This window comes from Gavialis gangeticus, unplaced genomic scaffold (assembly GCF_001723915.1).
Source record: "Gavialis gangeticus isolate Ggan-Ray unplaced genomic scaffold, GavGan_comp1, whole genome shotgun sequence".
Classification (NCBI taxonomy): Eukaryota; Metazoa; Chordata; order Crocodylia; family Gavialidae; genus Gavialis; species Gavialis gangeticus.
The window spans coordinates 207,295,700-207,307,656 of record NW_017729032.1 but is presented as its reverse complement, the minus strand read 5'-3'; the positions used below and the strand labels follow the sequence as shown (position 1 = coordinate 207,307,656).

The window sequence follows — 11,957 nt, the reverse complement described above, 5'->3', positions numbered from 1 at the left end:
GCCACAAACTACTCACTTTTGCAACATCAAGATTGTCTAAAGATTATGATTTATTTTAATCAGTAAGTTAACATACCTCAAAGAATTCATCATAATGTTCCTGCATCTCAACATCGCTCACAGCACCTGCAAATACCAAGTGTCATATTGATTAGAATGCATATTTTAAGTGATGAAAGGATTCTGAACATACTATACAATAAAACTTAAGAGAAACCAGAAGAAGTCATCTACTGGAGCATAACAGAGGCCATGTAGCATGTAGCTAATCATTAGGAATATTAAGCATAATTGTGAGCAGCCTTGAGTCCCAAAAGAAATAGCTCAAAACGTAATACTAATATGGTCCAATCAAGACAAGTTTTAATCAGCATCCAATTGATAAACTCAGAATTTAAAGGGAAAGGACTTTGAAATATTACTCTGGTTAACAGTAGATTCCCACCCTCAATGATTTTACCTAAACTTAAGGCAAGTGATTTGTCATATTAACTGTCTTAAGGCATTACAATTAAGAATTTTCTTCCTACAGGAAGAGTTCATTTTAAGTTCTTCATTCCTTCAGTAGAAATACACTGAAGTTTAGGGAGAAACTGATGCGATTAAAACTGCAGCCCATCATTATCCAAAGAATGTGTTTAGAGCAGTTCCCAAAGTGATGCACTTTTCTCATGCCCTCAGTAAAGTGTGAAGCTATATGCTTTGCAATAGAAAGTATTTTTTCATTTAATTTTAATGCCAATTTGTTTTTCATAATATTGCAGAAGTCTTTTAGCACAACAGAAGCTAGCCACATAGGCATTTTAGATATTTTTAATGCTCCTTTGCAGGTGAATTTCTTCTTACCTGCTGCTACAGAAACTGATGTAAGTTAAGTTTTGCTGATTTTTTTCAAAGCGTTGACTAGCAAAATAAATTACAGTCAATATTTCCAGTCCTATGGCATTTTATTATACATTTAAAAGCCATATACATTAAAAGCTAAACTGATTGTTTCCATCAGTTAAGCAGCTTAATTAAGATCAAGGGAATTTTAAAAGAGGTCCTGCATTTAAAACTTAAAGATGGATGCTTTTTATAAACTTAAAAAGTACCCCAATGAAGTAGTTCAGGCTCAAGACATTTAATCAATTTCGGAATTCAAAAACAATTTTTTTTTAAGAGTCCTTTGGTTATGCAGGAATACACAACAACCCCATTTAGTCAACATTCACTACAGTTTAATAGCTAACCATATTCCAAGGGCTGTGCCAACAATGATGATAGCATACTACCACCTAGCTTGTTTTGTTTTAAAAGACATCAGGTTCCATAGGGAAAAAAAAAAAAAGAGGGCATAATCAAGGGCATAATAAAATGTTTACAAAGTGGGAAATTGCTAAAATCTAGTACGGAGATTTCATTGTCAATTTAAGAGGCTATAAAATAGAAATACATGTCAAAAGTACTTGAGCGTTTTTCTAAGGTGGGAAGGGTACACATCATACACAAGACTTTACAAACATTCAAGAGCCAGGGCTACCAGCCTCTCACCCCTGAGAAGCCCATCTATCAATTAAATCAGTCAAAAAACTATTACTGGTAAAAACTAAGGTTAATCCTTTACGACGACAATGAAAAGGAATACAGTCAAGCAACAATATAAGCATTAAAATATCTACCCAGGTTATCCGTTATAAATACATGCATTGTTTAGAACAGGGATAACATTCACAAGCCCGGGGAAAAGGGGGTTTCAGCAAACCCACTGATAACAGGGCTATAGCTGTACCACAGCAGGTACAGTTAGGCTCTGTTAAGTAATTACCCATTTATCAAGATTTTAAAAAGCTAAAGTTTGATACCAACATTTAAATGCTAGTTTGGATAATGTTTACTTCAATTAAAGACTTTTGCAGAGTCTGGGCAAATATAATCTAAACAGCTCCACAGCAGGCCAAACTTTGACTTTGAGCAAATTAGTTACCAGCTCATTGAGAATTTAGCTGACATGTAGGAAATACCCAATATCCACCCGTATGTTCTTAACAGTATACAAACACCACCTCACTGCTAGAATGAAAGGCCCAGAGGCCAATAATACTAAGGCTATACAAACAAGTAACTTATTCCATTTTTAAACAAATGCCCAGTTTGATAACTGTAACACTATAAGTATTTAAGTGCCCTTTAAAAGGGGTAGTAACTTTGTTTCAAGGAGAAAGAAGTGGTGCTTATTCTACAAGACACTCATTTTGCAAATCATAGTGTCCATTCTGAAATGGGTCTGATTTCAGAAAATGCCCAAGTATACGCTGGTAACTAATCTGAACTAGTCTAGGATTCAACAGTTAAAGGAATAGCTAAACAAAACTATTACCACACAGACAATGTCCAATTCATAACAAGGTAAGAGTTAGAAAAATACCACCCATTCTTTTTAATTCTAAAGCTCGTGTCTTATTTTAGTGTAACTGATCAATTACAATACATTAGGAAGCACAGACTGACAATTATTAATGTCATTTCAGTTTACTTTTTGCCCATTTCCTACTTCTAGTAAAATCAGGAAATAATTTCCTAACACTACCCAAACAGCTTCCTTTCCTTAAGCGTACTCTTTATATTTTTCCTACTATATAGATATGCAACTCAGTAACTTGCTTTGCAAATTCAAATTCCAAGAGTCTTAAACATCTACCTAGCTAAAAGGACAACTACCCAAGAGTAGCTTTCAGCAGTCTAAATGCACCTTCCAAAGTAATCACTAAATGGAAGCTGCATCATTAGCCTAAGAAAAATTTTTGCATGCAATCTGAAAAGTTCCAAATTCAACTGCTTTTAATATGAATATAGGGTGGATAACATGTTCAGGATGAAATTAGTGTAGTCTGTCCTACTTTCTGGACAGTAGAGTCTAATGTATTAGCATAAAACATAAAGCAAAACATTTCTAGGATGCAAGTGGCAGGGAGGAAGGAGGGAAGGAGAGAGCAGTAGATAAAAACTGCTCTATAGGGGATACCATTTTGACCACTTTCTGTTTTAAAGGATGAGTATCCGAATTCTCCTCAGAAACAAGTTCTTGTGGAGGTGAGGACAAAAAAAAAACAACAAACAAAAAACAAAAAATGTTTGATACATTATGAAATGTGGTCAGTTTGATCCGTTAAAACTAAAATGGTAGACCAGCTTAAGTCGACACTGAGCTCTGACAATCAAGCCCAGGGAACCAGTGAAGGAACTAGTATGAACTTACAGCGCAAACCGTCAGCAGACTGGGAAGAGTTTTGAGGGTTACGGTAAATGTTCAAGAGGGCAATGGTCTGAAATACAAAACGCAACAACTTTATATTATGGAAAATAAATTTAACACGAAACTGGTTTCCTTTAGGTGATCGCTTTAGTCGAGTTCCAGGGCTGAAAGAGAGGTAGTTATAATCTCCTAAGAGGGAGAATTTTCCCTTAGCTGGTGGCCTTTCTGTATAAACCTAACACTGTAAAGCAATAGAGATCTCATACTCCATTATTGTATTTTTAATATTAAAAAAATCTTTGCTCACCAATGTCATCATAAAAGAGTTAAGATAGGGTTGCACAAAAATATTTATATAATCAACGTCATCAAAATGTCACAGCAACAGCTATTATATGCAAGGTTTTAGGCATAATCATTTGTTTGAATCTGGCTTTATTCAATATTTTAATTTTTTTTAGAAACATCACAACCCACAAAATATATTGAAATAGAATAGGCTCTGTTCTATAATACAATAATTAGAGCACAATATGAAATCTCCATTCAAATTAAAAAGTGAAATAAAACCTGTAATTCTGGGCAACTTACCGTACATAATACATATACCTATGTTTTCATAGCATATCAAGAACTTGAGAAATGCCTGCAGTTTAATTACTTAAACAAAATTAGAATGCAACACTCAATGACAAGGTTTTAACAGCACATCAACAAGTTTTGAACTGAGAAGTCCAACTTGTTTACTCTCTTTAAAACAGACTTGTTGCACTCTAATTGCATACATTTAACAAGTTCTTGATATGTGTGCAAGAAGAGTTCCATCACTTGTCCTGTTTGCAACAGCTTTATGTCAGCAGCTCAGAAGTCAACATTGTTTTCTCAATTAGGAGTGGGCTCTTTAACACCATTCTTTAAAAAAATTTCTCCAACTGTGGGACTTACAGTGTGAGCCGTCAGCCGTCTGTGCACTGTTTTGGGGGTTACGATAGATGTTTTGAATCAAGATGGTCTGCGGGGAAAAAAAAATAAAAAGGGGAATTCTACTGGCTGCTGTGCATATAATAGACAATTGCAAAGAGACAACTTGTTTGCAAACAGCTAAAAATAAAATTTTATTCACAAGATTCCCTTTTTTATTTGTGGAATATCTTCTGAAATAGCATCTCAACCATCATATTATGAAAACAGTTAAATTAACCACCAAGAAAGAGCTGTGTACATTTTTTCTAGTGAAGTTTCCCAAAGACAAGATTTGGTAGTGATTATTTGACGATGAGTTCATGACAGCCACAAAACATCTTGAATAAAAGATGTTGTTATATATTTTCTTGAACTTTGATTTTGCCAGATTTGTTACCATGGGCCTAGAAAAACGTTGTAGTCTGTAACACATGCGCAATATTGCATACAATACCTTAAATGCTTAAAATATTTTCTCAGACACCATCAAGCTATATCATTTTGCTTCAACAAGCATTTTCTTGGTGGATTCTCTGTTTATATAATATAATAGTTTAAAAAATGTCCACGTTTTCCGATCCTTCAATTAAGGACAATATCCTTCTAGCCCTTCTGCTTTTACTTGAAGAATTAGACCAGGCAGACTTGAAACCTTACATTTGTACCGTTCTTCTTAAAATCAAGTTGTCTGAAAAAACAAATCATGTTTAAGTTAGTAAACTAACATTACATAAAATTCCAATGTCCACATCACTGTACGTAGCTCAAAAAGATTTAGAGTCAATTACTTTAAAGCACAAGTTTACAATTAAAATTAGCATGACTTTTCATCCCCAAATTAATTTTACTAAGGCAGTAAAAAATTATTATTTAAAACATGGAGCCAGCAACCTATGTATGGTGGTCCTACAATATGCTAAGGGACATGCTAGGTGATAGCTATAAACCTTCCGAGTCATAGAGACTATGTTGCTGCTCACTTGCCAACATTTCTCAATGCCACCCAGTGGTAAGAATATATACTATCATAATTAAATCGTACACTGATTTTATCAACACGGCACTCCCAAAACAATGTCTGCATAATGAGCACCCCATTAGTAAAATCTGTTCATCTGTTTTCTATCACAGCTGATTTCTATTACCTGCATAAATAACTAATTCCAAAAAACAGATCAACTGCAACTGTCAGATTCATTACCAGCATCACAATCCAGCATGTCTGCAAAGTGCAGCACTACAGACACAGGTCAGTGATGCCACTAAACAACTGTGACAAGCCCAGCAATCCACTTAACTGCCATTCCTTTTTATCACTTCCAGCAAAAGCAAATCTCTTATCAGCACAGAAAAACTGATTTTGCTGGTAAAAAAAAAAAAAAAAAAAAAGGGCTCTGCAAACATATTTAGAGACCCAACATGGAAGGCAACTATCTATTTCTAAAGTTACGTGATAGGAAGTCAGTGGCGGAGTTGGAAATTAAATCCAGGTCTCTAAATAGGCTGGCATATTAGCTTCAGTAAATAAAACTAATAATTTAAGTCTCTCAGATGATACTACAGTAAAAGCTGTGTTAACCAGCACCTTACAAGCCGGCATCCTCTATTAACCAGCATGCCAGCTTGTAAGGTAAAAGCGAAACTGGAAGTGCCTACAGTGGCACTTCCAGTTTCGACGAGCCCCCATGGCCCGGGGCAAAGCAGCCTGTGCTGGGTCCACCTCCCTGTCCCTTGGGGCCCACGGGAGGGGCAGCAACACCCCAGACATGGCAGGAGAGGTGGTGGCCTGAACAGGTAAAGATGCCTGTTCAGGCCTCTCAGTTAACTGGCATATTTTGTTATCTGGCACCCATGGGGATTGGGGGGTGCCAGGTAACAAAGCTTTTGCTGTACTTAGTTTAACAAGTTTGCAGGAACAATTTTAAAGTGGCTACTTGAAATGGGAAAATTCTACTTTAACTGAAGGATGGGAAGCAATTCCCCTTCGTCATAGCTGAGGCATATTAGCAGGGGACTCCATTGTTGCATATGCTATATTTATAAGGATAAAGTCAATAAAAATGTTCCTATGCACCAAAACAGTTTTAATGCGTATGAAAATTATTTTATTGACTTTAACAAATAGAGAATCTTTTGTGTGCCTTGACAATCAGCAGTGATAGAAAACAAAATAGAAAAGCTTAAATAAGAGGTTCAATATAATAATTTTTGCCAGTGTGGAAGAGGTTCTTTGAGAATTTTAGTATTAATAAACGTGATGTAAAAATAAGTAAATACAGATATTTAAGCCCTATTTTGCTGCTAACACTAGTTCAGCCAAGGGCAGGATAGTCTGTATGGTCAACTGGTTTAGGTCCATACACAGGTAGACAGACACTGCTGAGAAACCACTCTTCCACACCCAAAGTGCCGGGCAAGTCCAAGCCGAACATTTACAGCCCAGGTCAGAGATCAAGAGACAATAAGGGAACCGTCTCTTTCGTTCATGTCAGAGGAGAGTCCTAATTGGTAAACAAAAAAGAACTTGCGTTCTTCTATTTGGGATTGGTGCCACTGTTCGTGATATAACCAGTTTGGGATGGTTTAAGTGCCTACACATCATTGAGAAGGCACACTCACCTGAAAGTTAGCACTGGTTGGTCTCTACTACAGGCAAGCTTACAACAGCATCGCTTCCTGCAGCCATTAAGGGTGACAGGAGACAATTAGAAATGCTGGGAGAAGAAAACTGGAACACCCCCAGAAAAATCCCATAAAAATTGGGGCCAAAACCAAACTATTTAATTTTGCATTTTATAACTATTATTTTAAAGAAACATATATACAAGTTCTATTAGAAGACACAAACCTGGCTAAATGTTGGCTTATTGTGTAATCGAGAACATCTGTCTCCATGACGACAAGCTCCAATTTTGAAATAAAATGAACAGTTGACTCTGCAACAAAGACAAAAGATAATTAGTTGCCTATAAAAAAAATCAAAGTGAGACTACATTAATCTGCAATTAGCAAAACATGCACAGTAGCTTGCAACTTAACCCTGAAGTCCACAATTACTTGTTGAGCAAGTCCAGCAACTGGACTAGCTGACATGCAACCATTTTTCTTTCTCCACCCAGTCCATGAATAGACTGATCAGAACAGCCTAGAACATGGAGATCATCTACAACCTAAGGTTTACTCAGCCCCTTATTGTTGCATACAGCTTGTCAGTGGGAAAAGACCCTGATCAGCAGGATGATCATTTCTTTCTTCATTTTACCACCTACACCAGCCTCCCATGTCTCTTTCTCCTTTCCAATCCTTGTATCCCTATTCATTATGCAGTTTCACATTTCCTCTTCCCCTGTCAGGTTCATCCCATTCCATTTTTTGATCCTAAGGGCTAAAAGGTCATCAATAAAATACCTGAAATTTCAGAATGTCAGTACCGAGGCTTTAGAATGAATACTTCGAACAAAACTGATAAAGGGCAGAGCAAGAAGCACATCTTACAGCCACGCTTTCAGAAAGTCTGCAGACTCCACCAGTTAATCAATTTACACCTGAAGGATTATAGTCAGTCAATCTGGAATATAAAAGCCTGGGCTATGTCTACATAAGGAAGCCATAGTAATTATAATACAGACACAGTTCAGTGATACTACATCTTACTGTGGACTACAAGAATCAATAGCAAGGTGTTTTATGCCAGTATATTTCCATCTAGTATAACTACAAGGCTTAATCACACCCCTGCCACACACACACACCCACCCACCCGTGGTTCCACTGCCATACCTTTCAAATGTACAGAGGCTTAATTTAAAATGAAAGCTGAGATTGTACAGAATCTGTTAAACCCACGTGTTGTATGCAGTTAACTTAAGGGTTGGCAACATATAGCCCATGGGCTGCATCAAATCTATGGAACTGGAGAGTTTTGCTTGTGCCTGTGTTCACACCCAGGCCAGGGCTGCACAGCTTCCACCTGTGCCCACACCACTACCGTTTCTCCTTGCCCCCCGCCACAACTGGCAAGACGGCATAGCTTTCAGCTAGTGGGGAGCTATGCCAGGGTCAGGCAGCTTGTAGCTGCACCCCTACTTCAGCAGAAAGCAGTGGAAGAGGTGGCAGGAAGGAAGCAGGGAGAAGCAGCAGCACCCATGCTGCAGGCAGGGAACAGGAACTTGAGAAAAGTAAGCAGTAGCAGCAGACATAGCTGCCAGCGGCTTTGCCCTGGCATGGATGCAAGGACCTCCCCCAACCCGAAATGTGCCACAGAAGCTAGCCAGCCCACTTCAGACCTGAGCCAGGTTATTCCAGCCCACAATTGGTCAAAGGCTGGTGGCTGCTGACCGAGCAGATAAGATCCAGACTATGACAAATACGGTTGATGCCACTGCTTTAACTTAAATCCATAACATGCAATTTTACTTAGAAGGCAAAATGATCCAAGACCATTCTTTTGCCATTTGAAAAGAAAAAACAACCTGCAGGGGTACGGAGCCTTGGATATCCTATTATGACAAACTGATGTAAACCTTGTTTTGACTTATGCGTGTGTGTGCGTGCATGTAGGCAAATCTGTATGTTAGTTTAAACAAGTTCCCTGAACAAAATAAGCAATGAAAATAGCACCTTTTTTCCAGAACTACCACATTTCACAGAGTACAAGTCGAGGTTTGAAGTCTAATTATTAACTATTAAAATTCAACCTTGACTTAGACACCGTATCACCATCCCCTGCAAGCAGCACCAGGTTCAGTGCCCAGCTGGTGCAGCCCCATCCCCTGCGAGCAACACTGGTGCAGTCCAGGCAACGCTGCTCATAGCGGATCTGGCTGTGCCAGCAGAGCCCAACTCCAACACTGTTCACAGGGGATCGGTGCTCAGCTGCCATGGCCCCATCCCCTGTGAGCATCACTGGCTCGGCCACACCAGTGCTGCTTACAGGGGATGGGGCTATACGAACTGAGCACTGAACCCAGCCCCATCCCCTGCAAGTGATGCCGGGCTTGGCAGTGTTGCTTGCAACAGACGGCCAGGCTCAGCACTTGGCTGGTGTGGCTCCCCTGCAAGCCTGGCACTGCTCACAGGGGACAGGACTGAGCTCGGTGCTTGGTTGGCATGTGCCCATCCCCTGCAAACCTGGCACCACTTACAGGGGATGGGGCCGGGCTCAGTGCTTGGCTGGGGATGCACTGCTCGCGGGGGACAGGATTGGGCACAGTGTTCGGCTGGCATGGCCCCATCTCCTGAGACAGGTGCTGTTGGTGCCACTTGCAGAGGATGGGGCTACGCCAGATGAGCACCAAACCTGGCCCTGACTTATACACCATGCATATGAAAATCCTTACCTTTCAAAATTGGAAAGCTGGGGGTTGACCTATACACCATGAAATATAATATATCTACATTAGGCTTTGCTGGCATAGGGACTGCCTCCTCCCTTACTTCTCAAATCCTCAAGATCAGCTGAGAGCAACCCCCTGAAAGGTCCATCTGCGCACCAAATTCATTTAGCAAGACTACGTGGGAAGCTGTTCGTGGTAGTAACTCCTCCGCTTTAGAGACATCCCCTACTCCTCCACCACTGAAACCCGTTAAGAGTCCATAACTAGACATCTTCTGGATGTGGTACAAGATCTTTATTTTGGCAGGCTTTTTGCAAGTGGGATTAAGTATTGGGGTAGTGTTTGGGGAGCTGTTTCATTTTCATATTTTATCTGTTGCTATCATTTATTGTAAGCTGCCTTGAGGCTATTTTGGGGGAGGAGTGCCATTTAATCAAATAAATAAATGAAAAGATGCATTATTTAAAGGGTGTGACTTTTCTTCCATATATTCCTTATCCTTCCTGATGTGATTAAACCACCAAAATTTTCTTGTCTTGAACTTACCACTAACAACTTGGGTTTCAAGCTAATAAATCACTAGTAAGAATGTCAAGGTTTATATTTATGAGTGGGGAACCCCAGGAAGCTAAATGTCAGTTTCTGGCCTGAGACTACAGAGCTTTTTAAAAACATTTTTCAGCTTCCTGCTGCCTCCCCAAGAAACAGGGGTAGTTAAGGCAGAACACTTGTACTTCCAGAGATATGAGACCTACACTGGACAGCTTTTCTTTAGCATCTGAAAGGCAATTAGCACCACACTACAACTGTAACCTCCTAGCCTGATTTGGCAGGCTGCAGTAGTATGCCAAACTACTGTAACCTAATCAGGGAAGGACTTTATTCCTTAAAACTACTTTGCTTAGGAAAGGTTTGTCCCATGGGGGAGGCAATTAGATAGGATCAGTAGAAAACTTCCCTGTATGGCTAACATGGCCAATGTGCATGTATGCAAAGTATATGAACTTAGAAAAAAGGTTATTTTTCTTTACCACTACACATTAGTAATTTATGTGGAAGAGAAAGAAAAGTAAAACTGCTTATATGCTAGGTCCCTCATACTCTCCGCATTAACTCTGGTACTCTCCACAGCTGTTTCTAAGGCTCCTGGTACATGTTACATACATTACGCAACTAATTGTGCAATCCCACAGTACATGCAGACTGCCTACACATGAAAAGTACTTATCACACCATTAACTGGTTAATCCGGGCAATCAGCATAGGCCGCAAGTGCAAAGTAAGGATCAGATGATAAAAATGACCATCTGGTTACCTAGAGCCAACCAACTACAAAGTTAATGCTTGAAATGGTGCACCAACTCCATTGCTGGTTTCTACCTGGTTTGAATATGAATGTGTGGCAGGGCCCTAAAGAGCACAACTAGTTGCCAAGTAACTAAGTAACTGGAAAATTTCAATGTTGCAGTTCCAGCTGCAAACCACATAAGGAAAAAGCAAACTGGAAGGCTTTCCTCCTAATGGGGCAGGGGGTGTGCATGTTACACAGCCAAAGCCAATACAAAGCATTCTTAATAAACTCTCCTTTGCACCGGCCTGGGAGATATTGGCAGGACCCCGAAATACAGAGTGAGTCTAGGGTTGCTGACTCTGTTTGAATCTATTCGGGGAGGTTTTATCACATGGTATAAAGACATTGACTGATCTACTGTACTGTACTCAGGAAGGCAAATTCACACAACTATTACATTTAAAAAACCCACTAGACTACTGTACAAATCAGATTCAACATTTAACATTAATTTTAATAACTGCCGTATCACTGATCTCCTGGGAGACTCCCAGCAGTTTCCTGAAGATTTATATCAAATTTCTGGAGACTCTAGGGCAATCCTAAGCAAGGCTGCAGGGTTGGAGCAGTAACTTCTCACGGCTGGCCTAACACATGGTACATATAAAAAAGAAGTGCAAAAATCTCTAACTCTGGGTTTAGAAATGATGCTTTTTATTATTCTCAGTTGGTCTCATAAAAAAGTGTTATCGCTGCACCAAGAGTTCGAGATTTTTGCAATTCTTCTGGTCTCATACCAACACACTGGCATATATCAAAGATCATTTCATTTCAAACACACCCCTGGGGGCGGGGAAAGAAAGGAACAAACCCAGTGTAGGCAGAACCCTGACCACTAATAAAGACGAAGTCAGTCGGGATTTATTCCAACACGCAGCCGGGCGCCAGGGTGGCTTTACCTCCCAAACACAATAAGAGCCAGGCCAGGACTAGGACACAGGGGCGGGCAGGGCTGGGCAGCCCCGGGTTCTTCCTACGGGCGAGGAGACCCCCGCGGGGCTGAGCCATTCCCACCTCCCCCCCAGCGCACACGTTGCCCACGTGGGGCCAGCAGCCAATCCCCAGCGGGCGG

General features: G+C 40.0%; 1 protein-coding gene across 7 annotated transcripts in view; it reads right to left on the bottom strand.

The window, feature by feature from the left end:
• U2AF1 (U2 small nuclear RNA auxiliary factor 1) overlaps positions 1 to 11,957 on the bottom strand; it is a 32,424-nt gene that overhangs the window by 14,937 nt on the left and 5,530 nt on the right. For 2 of the 7 annotated variants that reach the window (XM_019524524.1, XM_019524527.1), the window contains exons 2-4: positions 7,047 to 7,134; positions 4,181 to 4,247; positions 77 to 126 (exon numbers count right to left, since the gene is read on the bottom strand). In XM_019524524.1, coding sequence (XP_019380069.1) covers positions 77 to 126; positions 4,181 to 4,247; positions 7,047 to 7,134 — 205 coding nt within the window. Of the gene's footprint in view, positions 1 to 76; positions 127 to 3,238; positions 3,306 to 4,180; positions 4,248 to 7,046; positions 7,135 to 11,957 lie in introns of all 7 variants that reach the window. The other 5 variants (XM_019524521.1, XM_019524525.1, XM_019524522.1 and 2 more) reach the window with 3 other exon arrangements.